General features: G+C 35.9%; 1 protein-coding gene across 2 annotated transcripts in view; it reads right to left on the reverse strand.

Moving 5' to 3' along the window:
• Positions 1-17201, reverse strand: part of CCDC73 (coiled-coil domain containing 73) — a 192522-nt gene that overhangs the window by 73699 nt on the left and 101622 nt on the right. For both annotated transcript variants that reach the window (XM_008955871.4, XM_055094262.2), the window contains one exon: positions 6640-6678. In XM_008955871.4, coding sequence (XP_008954119.4) covers positions 6640-6678 — 39 coding nt within the window. The remainder of the gene's footprint in view (positions 1-6639; positions 6679-17201) is intronic.

Genomic DNA, 17201 nt, shown 5'->3' on the forward strand with positions numbered 1-17201 from the left:
ATTTATGTAATATTATATGGGCCTCTACTGCTTTCAGCTAAAGGAACTACTCTTACCACACCTGCGAATATGACTTTTAACTCTTAAAAAATATTATGTTAATAAAATCAATAACACTTGTTAGAAGTTTTTTATCTTCACTTGACATTAGCAGAATCATTAATTGGTTTCACAACTTTCATTCATTTTTTTTCCCAACTGCTTCACTTTCTATGATGAGCAGTTCTAAACAAAGAACAGTATAGGCCCATGAACTGGCACTCAATAATTGTTTTCTGAATGAACTGTTGTTGTCTTATAGAGTTTTAATAGTAAAAATTTGATTTTGCCTAGCCAGCATCCATTTCCCTTACCTAACAGCACCACAATTTACTTTATTGAAATACTTTTTCTTCATTACAACATGGACTAAACTTCATTACAACATGGACTAAACATTACAACAGGACTAAAATTCAGGGGTCCTATTCTTCCCTAATTAACAGAAGGGCATGTTACTCAAAATAAACCAATTGATAGCTACTTTCTTGGAATTTGAATCTTGAGCAAAAAGACTATATAAAACTAGAGAAGTTCAGTAGTCATCCTATCTGAACTGATATGAGACCTCTGTTGTGGGTCCCTACATCCTGCCTCACAAACTCTGGAATTACTCTGGGTCCCCTGTTCATTCTCAAGCAATTCTTTATTCTCTGGTTGATTGTGAATGCCTCCCCTAAATTTCCTTTTACATAAGTTAACCAGAGCCATTTCTTATTGCTTAAAACCAAAGTACAGGCCAGGCGCAGTGGCTCACACCTGTAATTCCAGCACTTTGGGAGGATAAGGCGGGTAGATCACAAGGTCAGGAGTTCGTGACCATCCTGACCAACATGGTGAAACCCCGTCTCTACTAAAAATACAAAAATTAGCCGGGCATGGTGGTGCGCGCCTGTAATCCCAGCTACTCAGGAGGCTGAGACAGGAGAATCATTTGAACCCAGGAGGCAGAGGTTGCAGTGAACCAAGATCGCGACACTGCACCCCAGCCTAGGCAAAAGAGCAAGATTCCATCTCAAAAAAAAAAAAAAAAAAAAACACCCACAACCAAAGTACAGGCCGAGCACAGTGGCTCAGGCCTGTAATCCCAGCACTTTGGGAGGTGGAGGCAGGCAGATCATTTGAAGTCAGGAGTTCGAGACCAGCCTGGCCAACATAGTGAAACCCTGTCTCTACTAAAAATACAAAAATTAGCCAGATGTGGCAGCGGGCACCTGTAATCCCAGCTACCTGGAAGGCTGAGGCAGCAGAATCACTTGAACCCTGGGGGCAAAGGTTGCAGTGAGCTAAGATTGCACCACTGCACTCCAGCCTGGGCACTAGAGTGAGACTCCGTCTCAAAATAAAAAAAGAAAAGAAAAACCAAAGTACAGGTAGTAGAGCACAGTGGTCAAAAGCTAGTCTGCCTATGTTTAAATCTTGTTTCTGCAACTTAGGGTGACCTTGGGTAAATTATCTACTCTATTTTTAGGAAGAAGTTTATAATAGTATTTCACTCATAGGGTTGCTGTGAGGATAAAATGAATTAATATAAATAAAGCACTAAAAAACAAAGCCCATCATATAAAAATCACAATAAAATGATTGTTATTATTCCTTAACTGGTAGTTTTAATTAACTTTTATTTAGAATAAGCATGGCCTTTTAAAAAATATTCACGAAGGGCCGGGTTATGGTGGCTCACATCTGTAATCCCAGCACTTTGGGAGTCCAAGGTGGACGGATCACAAGGCCAGGAGTTCGAGACCAGCCTGGCCAACATGGTGAAACCTGTCTCTACTAAAAATACAAAAATTAGCCAGGCATGGTGGCACACACCTGTAATCTCGGCTACTGGGGAGGCTGAGGCAGGAGAATCACTTAAATCCAGGAGGCAGAGGTTGCAGTGAGCTGAGATCACGCCACTGCACTCTAGCCTGGGTGACAGAGCAAGACTCCGTCACAAAAAAAAAAAAAAAAAAACATATATACACACACACACAGACACACACACGAAGAACACACATTACAATTTAAGTTGTACCTAACTATATTATCTTGGCAAGTCTGATGACAGTCTTAACTTTTTCAAAGCTATTTTTTAATGATTTTAAACATGATATATTATTGGTAATAATTATGATATATCAGTTGAAAATTTCTCATGTATGTCATCAGGCTTTTCACTACTTATTTAATTGTGCAGCAGTTATAAATGCAAACAAGTTGATAAATGTACTTAGTCCTGGAGAGCTTATGCCTACCTGGGTAGTTACTATTATTAGTAATGGTGAGCAATAATGAACCATATTGCTTTCTTCTAAAATACCCCTTAATTTCTGATTGAGAGAATTATATTAGCTCTCAGCAGATGTCTAGAAACCTAACACAATTTCACTGAAAACTGGGTTAATGGCATTTTTTGAATTCAAGGAAGTTTTTATTTTTTATTTATTTTTTTGGAGATGGAGTCTCTCTCTGTCACCCAGGGTGGAGTGTTGTGGCACGATCTCGGCTCACTGCAACCTCCACCTCCCGGGTTCAGGCAATTCTCCTGCCTCAGCCTCCCGAGTAGCTAGGACTACAGGTGCATGCCACCACACCCAGCTAATTTTTTGTATTTTAATAGAGACGGGGTTTCACTGTGTTGCCCAGGCTGGCCTCGAACTCCTGAACCCAGGCAATCCACCTGCCTTGGCCTCCCAAAGTGCTAGGATTACAGGTGTGAGCCACTGTGCCCGGCCAATTCAAGGAAGTTTTGATTTTTGATTCTAATCAATATTCATGTAGCCTTCATTAGAATACTCTCTACTGCATAATACATGATCCCACAAAAGCTTTCTTAACCTTTCAGCTAAAAAGTGATGAATAAAATAGGTAGTCAATGCCTACAAAGGTTAACAATTCTGTTAACTAAAAATGTAGCAAAGATCAAAGGAGATTTCATGCATAGAGCTTTATATACATTAGAGTAATTTCTGATACACTCTTCCAACATTCTTTGGGGCAAAAATTGAATTTAATGAAAAATGCAGTTTCATTGCATTTGTTTGCATGACATAATTCTGATTTTCAAACACATTAGCCTATTCAATGGCCATGATATATAACATTAAGACTTCTAAATCACATAGGCACCTACAGCTTATTAGCCCATATATGCCTATATGAACGTAGTTTACTACCCTGATTTAGTTTTGAAAATGAGATGAAGAGGTCCATTGTCCAGTTTGCCACTAATTTCATGACTATCAACAAATGGTTTAAATTCTCTAAAAAGCAACAACAAAAAGTAAGTGGTAATAACACTTTAGAGATGTAAGAATATTTTAAAGAATACAAATAAATTGATTTTTACTATTAAAACTTTAATGTATTATAAGGCTATTTTATTGAGATGATTAAGAAACAGTTAAGCACATATTGTTTGGTTTTTCTATCTGCATGAATCGACTCAAATTATTTTTTCTTTTACGTAGTTTTACTATCAAATGCAAAGACAGTCTACAAAAAATGTCAGCATTCATTGCTTCCTAAACACATGTACACCTCATTTTAAACAAATCTAATCTATTAAAGTCAAGATTAGCGGAAAAATAGCATATCCATAATTATATGTATGTGTGTAGTCTACAAGCTTACTTTAAAGCCTTGAAGCATTTAAAATGGGAATAATGTAAAAATATTTACACACAACTTTTTAGAAATATATTTACTGATAAAATGCACAGCTTCACATTTCTCCCTTTTCCTATTTACTTAAGGAGACTGATTTGAAAACTTCTGGAGATAAAATTAGTTTCCCTTAAAACAATCAGTTTGTTAAGAGTAAACTTTAGAGGAAAAGATAACAATCAAAATATAAATTTAACACACTCATTTCCAATTTTGTAACTAATCTTCTAATTTCTTCAATATGAACCCAAACTAAATCAATGGAGTTATAAAACTCAATTTTCAAAAACCTACGGCATCTTTCTTAAGATATCCTTACCTTTTCAGTTGCAAATATGAGGCATAGATTACTTTAAAAACCTAAAGTCATGCTGCTAATATATGTGTGTACATATATACATAATATTTATGATTATGAAGTTACTTCCAGATAAGTCTTCAGTTTAAAAATATTCTACTGGGAAAGAAAGTATGTGGTTATTCTTAATCTATCAAAACTTTCAATATTGAAATTGCTTTAACTTCATAAAGAAAAAAGCTTTCTTGTAAATCTTTTATTTAGAGGAAAATGATATACAGAAGAGAAAAACAATATGACAATGGTTTGATAAGTTTACTTCCTTCATTAAGCTATATTAGCTATTCAGTTTTACAACACAGACACCGGTAAATTCAATTATTACCCAACATGGTCATCTATGTAGTAATCACTAAACACAGCAGGAAAAATTTGTATCAATGACCAGATCACAATGATGGTGAATGTAATGTCCTAAGATTTCTCTCTCACATGTTTTTATTGCATCCTTTTAATTGGTAATGATCGTGATTTTTTCAAAGGGGAGGTACTTTTAGGGATGGAAAAATCGTTTGATTTGTGATTATGTTAATTTATCTCAGAACCTATCACCACCTCTAAAAGAAAATCAGCTTACTGAATCACAGAAGACAGAAACTTACTAGTAGTTAAGGACTTACCTATAGGAGCTCATAAACTTGAAATTTTCTTAATAGTATTTTTCAAGTTATTTCTTTTAGGACCCTAACTTTATTGCTCCCCAAAGTCGTGCCTTCACACTAGTGGCTATCTTGTTTCCTGTCTTGCCCATAGAACCAAATAACATAAAAGAATAATGTACTGCTTGGAATAAAATAAGATTAACTGAATTACTGAATACTATACCGCACTTTGAATAGAGAACAAGTCATCTGAATTATATAATAATAATGTAACAGGAATAATGTAAAATGAATATAAGTAAGAATGCTTAGAAAAAGGGGTACTTCTAACTTTTAAATCCAAAATATAAATGTTCTGCCAGAATGAATATAAAATATTAAATATATATATCAACATATAAAACTTTTTAAATTAAAAGTGATGCAATGCTTTAAACTGTCAGAAAAAATATTATGACTATAACTGAAATATCATTTTAGTAAGTATAAATGTTGTAATTCACAATAACAAAAAGCTTAGAAGTGACCAAAAACTAGAATAAGTATATACATGTTTCCATGGTTTTTTTTTAAAAGATTGTAAGTATCTGTTTGATGAAATTTGAAAGTGGAATAAAATAAAACACATTTTATGTTGCCTTTGATCTTTAACTTGTAGCCTTATCTCCCAGGTCAAAGGGCACATTATTCAATTTCACTATATTTTGTGTAAAACCACTGTAGCGTTGAAGATGACTTTCAGTACAAATGTCATGGTACTTAAAGCTAAACCAGAATCTAGTTTTTCAGCTTCTTAATTAAAATCATGGTTTAAAATAGTCTGACAATATTATTTTTATTCTTTCCAGTTGAATAGCAACAGAATTTTCACATCTTTTATTCAATCAAGCTTAGCAGTCTCTCTATGACTCTTATTTTCTAACACACCAAACAATTTCAAGAAGCAAAATACTTTATGTTTTTCTATGTAATGTCAGAAGGGGTGATAGTTCATTTCTTACTTCTCATGTATATAATATATAAGCCTTACTCAAAAATTAATTTTACTTGCTTTACAGTCTGCTCCAAAGAATGAAGACTGAATAGCATAGCCCCACCCAAAAAGCCCTTTGACAATTTGAGTGGATATAGGAAAATTTTGCTCAACCAAAAACACAGAAAAAAAAATCCTTCTGAATAAAATAGAGCTAGAAGGGAAAAATATCAAAGTAAATATTCCCTAAAATGTTATGCTGTAAAAAGCAAAAACATTAGTTTTTAAGACTATAAAAGAGGAATGCACAGTAAATAAATATTTGTTGAACAATATAGGATCAGTACCATATCCCAAGTGTACACTGATAAGGGATAAATATTATATCCTAAATACTACTTCATACATTTCAATTTTTTCAGGCTATAATTAATAATTACATGTTTACATAAATATCTAGAAAAGATACCATTAAAATAAGAGGTTTTAGAGTTTTGTTATTTGTTTTTACTATAAGACCCTAACAATAATTTGGGAACTGTGTAAAATTTATTTTAAATATATAGGTTGAATATCTCTAATCAGAAATGCTGGGACCAGAAGTGTTTCATATTTGGGATATTTGGGGATTTTGGAATATTTGCATTATACCTACGGGTTAAGCATCTCAAATTCAAAAATCTAAAGTCCAAAATCCTCCAATGAGCATTTTCTTAGAGCATCATGTTGACACTCAAAAAGTTTCCAATTTTGAAGCATTTCAAATTTTGAGTTTTCAGATTTGGAATGCTCAACCTGTATAAGTACTATGTAATCTCGAAATAAATTTGTGAAATAATTCATTTATGCAACATGTGAAATTGCAAATATCCCCTTTAATATTACTGGAGACAGTAATATTCAGTTTCAACAATTAATTTTTTCACTATAAATGTCACATTTTATTCACAAAAACACCAATCCCGCTAAGTACTAATCCAGATGGGGGAAAATATGTTTTGTAATTTCCTTACCATTTCACTCACTTTCTTCTGTAAAGAGTATTTAGAAACCTTGAAAAATAAGGGGGAAAAATCTCATTAAAATACTTTAATTATCTACACAAATTCCTCTGATATCAAAAGTGCGTGCTATAAAATGTGGCATGTATCTTCTATGTACCATTATTGATTTATTCAACACACATTTATGGCACCTACTATATGCTAGATACTTTCCTAGACTCCTGGAATATAGCAGTGAACAAAACAAAGTCCCTGCCCTTAAGAAACTTACTTTCTAGTGGGGGTGGTGATAGACTGACAAATATATGTAAAAGGTATGCATGTTAGAGAGTGATAACCACTAAGACAAAAATAAAGCAAGAGAGATAGAGAGAGCAGTCTAGGGGAGTTTGTTACTTCATATTAGCCCTTCACTGAGGAAAAGTTTTTAAAGAACAAGCATAACAACTGTTTTAAACAAACAGATCATCTCACAATCCACAGATAACAGTCATTAACACTTTGGTACTACCAGGTTTTGTTTGTTTGTTTGTTTGTTTTTAAGATAGAGTCACACTGTTACCCAAGCTGGAATACACTAGGATGATCACAGCTCACTGCAGCCTTAACTTCCTGGGCTCAAGCAATCCTCCTGCTACCTCAGCCTCCTAAGTAGCTGGGTACTATAGGAACATGCCACCACACCTGGCTAATTTTTAAAATTTTTTCTAGAGACAGGGTCCCACTATGTTGCCCAAGCTGGTCTTGAACTCCTGGGATCAAGAGATCCTCCGGCCTTGCCCTCTTATAGTGCTGAGATTACAGGTGTAAGCCACCATGCCTCACTCTACCAGTTTTTTAAAAACATACATTTATACTTTTAAAAAGAGCCAGTAGAAACTGATAATAAACGTCTATTTTATAATCCATTTTACTTAATATATAATAAACACTTTTCTGTGACAAATTAATGTACAATATAGCTTTTTAATGGCTACACAGTATTCCATTTTTTAACTTCACCATAACTTACTTAATCACTCATGTTTATAGGTTTACTGAATTGAGTTTTTTACTATTATGAAATATTCTGAAATAAACATGCTTGTATCTAGACTTTTATAGTTATTCTTTTTATTAGGATAAGTTCCAAGAAGCAGAATTTCTAAGATTTGTTAATTTTTATAGGCTTTTTAAAACTGTTACAAAAGCCAGGGCTGTAATTCCAGCACTTTAGGAGACTGAGGCTGGTGGATTGCTTGAGTCCAGGAGTTCAAAACCAACCTGGGCAACATGGTGAAAGTCTGAAAACAAACAAGCGAAACTTAGCTGGGTACGCTGGTGTGTGCCTGTGATCCCAGCTACTCGGGAGGCTGAGGCCAGGATGACTGCTTGAGCCCGGGGGGTGGAGGTTGCAGTGAATTGAGACTGCACCAGTGCACTCCAGCCTGAGTGACAGAATGAGACTCTGTCAAAAAATATATATATATATTGTGGCTGACCAAGTTAAATGCCAACCAGCCATGTATGAGTGTTCATCTTCTTAAATCCTACTTATATTTTTTAAACTTTAAGCAAAAGCACAATAATTACTACACATTTCCTATGAAATAAATTTTTTAGCCTACTGCCATGAATGAGCTGATTTTATTTTAATGGATAGGTTGTATATGATTTATTTCTTCCATAAATGTTGAATGCTTATTGTAAGTAAAGCATTGATATAGACATTGGGGGTACAACACTGGACCAAAAAAAAAAAAAAAAAACAACAACTCCTGCCCAGCTTAAATTCTGGGCAAGAAAATCAGCAATATAAGTTAAAATATATAGTATATTAGATATTGATAGGTGTTAAAGAAAAACAATAAATCAGGGAAGACGATTACACAGGACAGTCAGGAAACTCCTTTCTGAGATAGCAAATTCTGAGTAAAGACCTGGATAGAAGTAAGAAAGAATATTTCAGCAAGTTCCCTAATGTGGAATAAGGCCTAGTGTGTTTAAAGAATAGCAAGGAAGTCCATGTGGCTGAAAGACAATAAGCAAGGTGAAGAAGAGCAGAGTTCAGAGAGGGGCAAGGGAAGGCAAGGGGACCCAAATCATTGTAGACCTCGTTATGTGTGATATGGATTTGGTTTTTACAACTAATGAGACGGAAAGCCACTACAGAGTTCTGAGGACGAATGTGACAAAGCCTGACTTAGCTTTTTTTTTTTTTTGAGATGGAGTCTTGCTCTGTCACCAGGTTGGAGTGCAGTGGCGCGATCTCAGCTCACTGCAACCTCTGCCTCCCAGGTTCAAGCAATTCTCCTGCCTCAGCCTCCCGAGTAGCTGGGACTACAGGTGTGTGCCACCACGCCTGGCTAATTTTTATATTTTTAGTAGAGACAGGGTTTCACCATGTTAGCCAGGATGGTCTCGATCTCTTGACCTCGTGATCTGCCTGCCTCAGCCTCCCAAAGTGCTGGGATTAGAGGCGTGAGCCACCGCGCCAGGCCCTGACTTAGCTTTTTAAAGACTCACTCTATTACATTCACATTAGAAGGGAACAGAGTTTGTGGCAAGAGAAACCACTTAATAAGCTACTGCAATAATCCAGATGAAAGAGGATGATGAAGGAGGACTAGGGTGTTAGTAGTGGATGAAATAAGAAGTGGTTGGATGCTAGATACACTCTGAGGGAAAGCCAAAAAAAAAAAAAAAAAACCAGTAACTGGAAAAAGAGAGTTGTCATTAACAAGGATGGAAAAGATTAAATAAGCCAGTTTTCAGGAGGCGGGATTTTAGAAACTTAATTTTAAACATGTCAAGTTTGAGGTGTCTTTTAGAGATCCAAGCAGAGACGGCAAATAGTTAATGTAGGATGGATTAGGGGTTAGGAGATGTACATTTAGAAGTCTTCTGTATGTAGATACCATTTTAAAGACACGAGCCTGGATGAGATCAGAGTACTTTTTAAGGCATTCAGCACAAAAGCAAAGGGAAATGTTTTGAGGTCATCTAGAAAAATAAGAGGAAAAAAATGAAAAGACAAAATTCAGAAGATAATGTATTACTCTAATCCTGAATTTATTATCTGCTACCATTAGTCAAAGATAAAACTACATCTAGAGCAAATTTACCACATTATTTCAGGCCACCGTTCTTCACACACCTTATTACCTCTGCATTTTATTCTTTCTCAATTACAGTCCACAGCTATATTTTATCAATACCTCTAGAGCATTGCCCAACTAATAAACTCCCACATAGCTGCATTTCTGACACATAGATGAATTTGAAAATATAATTGGATTGACATGCAGTATTTTTATAGTTGCTATATAATATTTTAATTATTTAAAAATTGGTTAATATCACATATAGGCATACTTCTAATATCAGAACAAAACTATACTGATGCTAATGCATTAACTATAGAAGGCAGCTTCAAAAATAAAATGCAAATGTTTTCCTATTATAGTTATCCTTCACTTTATGGAAAATTATAAGAAAAGCTGACTGAAAAGCACACCGCTTTAGAGAAAAAAATCTTATTTTCCCATTAATTTTCCATTTATTGAATTTATTTTAGTTGGGAATAAAGTCCCCCAAATACTGTGCTTAAAACATTTAACCCCTTCCTCTTCTTAAACAGTTCAGCTCTGAAGTCCATTAGGTTAGGTACAATAAGGTATGTGAGGAAGTGGTGAGGGGGTTGTGTCTAGAGCATTCCGGAACAGAATAACAGGCCTGAATGGAGAAAAGAGGATTTTCCCATGTAAGGGAGGGCAGTCTACTGTGGGGAGTCAGAAACTAAGTAAGGTGAGGAGGGTGACCCTGCAAAAGGGCAACCCAGCTGAAGGTGTCAGAATCCAAGCAGGAAAAGGAGGACATCCACATAAGGAAAGAGGGGGCAGCAGAATGGTGGAATGGTTATGTAACAGGGTGTTTTATGAAATAAGTCAACGTCTTAGTGATAATGAAAGTCAGATTTCTCATTGAAAGATAAGAAAAGTAGAAATACAGAAAGGAAATAAACTAAAATAATCCTTGTAGTTTGGGATTGTAATTTGCAGCAGTGCAAATTAATGGTTTTCAATATACATACATAGATTGATATAAAAATACATATAACTGTAAGTATATGTGTGTATGTGTATATGTATGTAAATATATACATATATTTCCTAGCTCTGTCCACTGAGGGGGTGTGAGAACAATGACACTCCAACAGTAATAATTGTAATAGCACTCAGATCTTGGTTTCTATATACCTTTTTCTACTAACAGGAACCAGGGTAACATGGAGAAATGGTTTTTTCCAGGGCAAGATCAGGTAAAGTATGAGGTGATCCTGGTACATTTTATTTTTATCTGAAAGCAGAAAAATGCTGAAAGAATGATGAAGACATGTCAAAAAATACTCAGCAACCAGCTTGAATGGACTCCCACTGGCCAAACCAAGAATAATTTGATAAAAATAAATGATAGTCAAATATTTTAATCCATTGTACAAAACAGGAAACTATGAGTCTATATTGATATAAATAAATATATTAAAAGTTTGGTGAGAAATGACATATTTACATAGTTTCAAAGTTCTCTTCACAAAACACGCTGATTACAAAGGAGAAAAGATTAACTTTACAGTGGAGAAACTTGTCAGATACTACCTCAGTCAAATTATCAGAGTGAACATCGCCAATAATAAAACAAATTGAACTATCTGATAGGATTCAATAAGAAGAATATGGCATTACCTCTGTGATATTCCTTCCAGAGATACATAAACTGAATCTAACCATGAGGAAACACTGTACAAACAGAAACTGAGGAACGTTCTACAAAATAATGGTCTGTAATCTTCAAGAGTGTCAAAGTTATAAAAATCAACCAAAGACTAGGAAAGTCTTCCAGACTGAAAGAGATTAAAGAGCTATGACAACTAAATACAAACATAGGATTCTAAACTAGATCCTTTTGTTATAAAAATACTTTAATGGGACAATTTGTGAAACTGAATGAGTCCTGAACATTCCAGTTATGTACCAATGTTAACTTCCTGATTTTGATTGCTGTGTTATGGTTTTACAGGAGAACGTCCCTGATTGTAAGAACGATATACTATGGTAATGAGATGATAGAGCATCAGTTTGGCAAATTATTCTAAAATCATTCAGGAAAATAAGTTCTTTGTATTGTAGTTCCAATATCTCTAAAAGTTTATGATACTTTCAAAAGAAAAAAACTTAAGTGATTCTTAAAAACATTGTGGAATGAACTAATATGAAATGTTTGAAAAATATATAGCATCAATAAAAAAAAGTTAACATACAGCTGAAGTTCAAAAGAAAGATAAGGAAATTGTCAGACATCAAAAATAAGACAGAAAACCCATAGTCAGAGTTGTAAGTATGCAAGGTGATGCTTTGGTAATCCAGAAACCCCTACATACAGATATAGGCTGTCATGGCAAAGTCAGGGTTTTAATATCCATGTGGGCACAAAGCCAAGGGATCTAGCACACTGGTATAGAGAAAGGAATCTAGAAGAACAGCTAATTCCAAGAAAGGAAGACTAGAAGAACTTAACCTACCAACACAAAAAAATGTCTTTGCCTAGATCACTGGTCCAAAACCAAAAATTATTCCATGAGAAACAGAAAAACCTAAACTTGGAGTACAAAAGGGTATAAAGTCCTAATAATAATATATACTCCCTGCATGGTATGTACATCCTAGATGATAAATTAAGGTAACAACCAGAAACTGTTCTGTGAAACCCTTGAGGCTCAGAACAGAAGCAAATGCAAAAGAGCTCTGTAGGAAGAATTCCACAAGTTCATCAGAAAAATACAGCCTCCACTAAAGAGGGGCTCACAATTTAAAATGTATGAACCACATTAAAAAGGAAGATTTACAATGAAGGAGCATTAGCTGGTAGCCACTGCAAACAGGAAGACTTGTACACACCAATAATTAAAAATAACAGAAGAATCTCAAAGATATTATTAAAAATATTTTAATGATTAGAGACATAAAAGATAAATAAGAAATATGAAAAAATATAAGACACTAGAAAAAGGCAGATTTTTAAAAGCACCAAATAGAACATCTATAAAAGAAAAAGGTCATTATAAATAAAAAACTTAAAACATAAGTTATATGGCAGATAAAACATAGTTGAAGAATTAGTGAACTAAAAGATATATCTAAGAAAATTACTCACGGCTGTAATCCCAGCACTTTGGGAGGCTGAGGTGGGCGGATCACAAGGTCAGGAGATCGAGACCATCCTGGCTAGCATGGTGAAACCCCGTCTCTACTAAAAATACAAAAAATTAGCCGGGCGTGGTGGCGGGCACCTGTGGTCCAAGCTGCTCAGGAGGCTGAGGCAGGAGAATGGCATGAACCTGGGAGGCGGAGCTTGCAGTGAGCCAAGATCGCGCCACTGCACTCCAGCCTGGATGACAGAGCAAGACTCCATCTCAAAAAGAAAGAAAATTACATAAGATGCTCACAGGCATAAAGAAATAGAAAGTATATAAGGTATAGAGACATGGAGGATAAATGAGAAGATTCAAAATATATCTTCTTAGGAGTTTGAAAGGAGAAAATATAAAGACTCGTTGGGGAAGGTAATACTTGAAGTGATAATGACTTAAATTGTTCCCAAAAAATATATTAATTTTCATGTCACAAAATAACTCTTAAATTATAAGAAAAGAAAACACACAAATATTTTAGTAATAAAAATTATTGTAATTCAATTTAGAAAGCTGTAGGACTGAGAATGATTTTTAAAAGAATTTTTTAGAGAAGATTTAGGTTCACAGCAAAATCCAGAGGAAGGTAAAGAGATATACCATATACTCCCTGCCCCACACATACATAACCCCCAATTATTAACATCCCCCACCAGAGGGGTACTGATATGGTTTGGCTCTGTGTCCCCACCCAAATCTCATGTCAAATTGTAATCCCCACGTTGTTGGAGGAGGGGCCTGGTGGGAGGTGACTGGATAATGGGGGCAGTTTCTAATGGTTAGCACCGTCCCCCTAGTGCTGCCTCATGACGGAATTCTCATGAGACCTGGTTGTTTAAAAGTGTGTAGCACTTTCCCCCTTAGCAGTCTCTGTCTCCTGCTCTGCCATGGTAAGACATGCTTACTTCCCCGCCCGCCATGATTTTAAGTTTCCTGAGGCCTCCCAGTCAAGCTTCCTATACAGCCTGCAGAACTGTAAGTTAATTAAACCTCTTTTGTTCATAAATTACCCAGTCTCAGGTAGCTCTTTATAGCAATGTGAGGATGGACTAATACAGGTACATTTGTTACAATTAATGAACCTACACTGACATCGTTATCACCCAAAGTTCACAGCTTACATTGGAATTCACTCTTGGTATTGTACATTCCATGGGTTTGGACAAGTATATGACATGTGTCCACCATTAGACTATCATACAGAGTATTTTTACTGCCCTAAAAAACTTCTGTACTCTGTCTTTTTATCTCTCCCTCCTTCAACCCCTGGCAACCACTTTTTTTTTTTTTCAAGACCAGTCTCACTCTTGTCCCCCAGGCTGGAGTGCAATGGTGTGATCTCGGCTCACCGCAACTTCCACCTCCCAGCTTCAAGCGATTCTCCTGCCTCAGCCTCCCAAGTAGTTGGGGCTACAGGCACCTGCCACCACACCCCATCAAATTTTTGTATTTTTAGTACAGATGGGGTTTCACCATGTTGGCCAGGCTGGTCTCGAACTCCTGACCTCTGGTGATCTGCCTGCCTCAGCCTCCCAAAGTGCTGAGATTATAGGTGTGAGCCACTGTGCCTGGCCACAACCACTTATTTTTTTACTGCCTCCATCATTTTGCCTTTCCCAGAATGTCATATAGTTGGTGAGTAGTGTATCTTTGTTGTTTTAATTTGTATTTCCCTGATGACACATGATGTGGCACATCTTTTCATGAACTTATATGCCATCTGTATGTATATCTTCTTTGGTGAGATGTCTGTTAAGATCTTTGGCCCATTTTAAAATCAGATTGTTTTCTTATTGTTCAGTTTTAAGAGGTCTTTGTTATTTTGGATAGCTGTCCTTTGTCAGAGGTGTCTTTTGCAAATGTTTTCTCCTACTCTGTGGCTTGTCTTTTCATTCTCTTGACAAGCCACAGAGTAGCTAAAGTTTTTAATTTTAATGAAGTCCAGCTTATCAACTCTTTCAGAAATCATGCTTTTCGTGATGTATCAAAAAAGTCAGCCAGGCACAGTGGCTCACGCCTGTAATCCTAGCACTTTGGGAGGCCAAGGTGGGCAGATCACGAGGTTAGGAGATGGAGACCATCCTGACTAACATGGTGAAACCCTGTCTCTACTAAAAATACAAAAAATTAGCTGGGCGTGGTGGCAGGCACCTGTAGTCCCAGCTACTTGGGAGGCTGAGGCAGGAGAATGGCGTGAACCCAGGAGGTGGAGCTTGCAGTGAGCCAAGATAGCGCCACTGCACTCCAGCCTGGGCAACAGAGCAAGACTCTGTCTCACAAAAAAAAAAAAAAAAAAAAAAAAGCCATCAGCAAACCCATGGTCATCTAGATTTTCTCCTACGTTATCTTCTAGGAGTTTTTTAGCTTTGTGTTTTACATTTTGGTCTGTGATCCATTTTGAGTTAAATTTTGTGTAAATCTGTGTCTAGATTCATTTTTTTCATATGGATATCTAGCTGTTCCTGCTCCATTTGTTGAGAAGGATGCATTTTTCACCTTCTCAACTTTCAGAACTTTGCTTTTTTATTACATTTCCTTCTATCTTTCTCCAGACTATAAAATTACCCAAATATCTAAGAATTCCTCATGCATAAATGTATAAACCCAAAGCTCCAGAAATCTAATTTCCTTTTGTCCATGTAATTAGGTATGGCCTAATAAAATTAGGCTTCAAAACTAGAAATAACATGTTATATATTAAATATCGCTTCGGTTCTATAAGAGGAATTAATATAATATATAAAATTAAGTAAGTTTAAATTTAATGAAATAAAGTAATAAAATAGAGCTTTGGAGCTGAACATCTTAGAGATCATCTATCCCATTACTCCCAATCTGGGTTTTACGACATCTACCTATCCTCTCTTTATTCATGCCTCTTCTGAGAGCGTGAATGAAACTCTCTCCTCCACTTCCTCACTCCTATTATCCAGGGCAGAGAATGCAGACACTGTTTTACAAAATGGTCTTGTTTGGGAAATGCTAATGGAATTCAATTTCTTCATTTTACCTAAAGGAAAACTGAAGCTGAGAAAGAAAGCGTCTTACCACAGGACTATGTAATAAGTCATTAATAGAAATAGTTTACTTAAAATCTACAGGACAATCAGCAAAGTATCTTTATTAAGCCCTCTAAGCATACTGTTTTCATAAGTAAAGTTTTATTTGTCAGGTAATTTAGATGTAGGAAGGTTGCCCTGCTCCAAGCCCATCCCTTTGAAATGAACTAACAAGGTACTATGTTTAAGTAGAAATGGAACACATTGAAAGAATTCACTAAAGCTAAATTAGTTGGTCTTTTTGGAATATGGTTTTTGTGTTCTGTGTTGGAATTCAGTAAGTAGAGTCTCTTGACTATGAGCTCCATAAGAGAGGGCACTATCTGGTTTCTTATTCCTGTGCCTAGCACATACCAGAGTATGATCTTATGAAAGGAAAAAGGGAGAAAGAGAAGTAAGTAACTAGCAAACTAAAGGAGGGAGGGAAGTTGCTACACGGTGGTTAACAGGTTTCCTTGCCTAGTGGATTTATATCAGATCCTTAACTGAACAGAAATTTTATTTAAGTTTCAACTTGGGGGGTTGGGAGAAATCACAAGTATCTTCATTGCTCTACTCTATTCATGTATCATGTTCAGCAGACCATGAGGTACCCTATACATCTACCTGTACTATGTTCTGGGTTGAATAAGGCAAAATAAATCCTTATGCCTCTTGCATAGAAAGTCAGCCATATGAAGGAATTTCTTTTGCTTTGAAAATACTCTCTATAGGGAATCATCCCTAACTCATTTTATGAGGCCAGCATCATCCTGATACCAAAGCCTGGCAAAGACACAACAAAAAGAGAGAATTTTAGACGAATATCCCTGATGAACATCGATGCAAAAATCCTCAATAAAATACTGGCAAACCAAATCCAGCAGCACATCAAAAAGCTTATCCACCACGAACAAGTCGGCTTCATCCCTGGGATGCAAGGCTGGTTCAACATATGCAAATCAATAAACGTAATCCATCACATAAACAGAACCAATGACAAAAACCACATGATTATCTCAATAGATGCAGAAAAGGCCTTTGACAAAATTCAACAGCCCTTCATGCTAAAAACTCTCAATAAACTAGGTATTGATGGAACGCATCTCAAAATAATAAAAGCTATTTATGACAAACCCACAGCCAATATCATACTGAATGGGCAAAAACTGGAAGCATTCCCTTTGAAAACTGGCACAAGACAGGGATGCCCTCTTTCACCATTCCTATTCAACATAGTGTTAGAAGTTCTGGCCAGGGCAATCAGGCAAGAGAAAGAAATAAAGGGTATTCAATTAGGAAAA

The sequence above is a fragment of the Pan paniscus genome, chromosome 9 (assembly GCF_029289425.2).
Source record: "Pan paniscus chromosome 9, NHGRI_mPanPan1-v2.0_pri, whole genome shotgun sequence".
Lineage (NCBI taxonomy): Eukaryota > Metazoa > Chordata > Mammalia > Primates > Hominidae > Pan > Pan paniscus.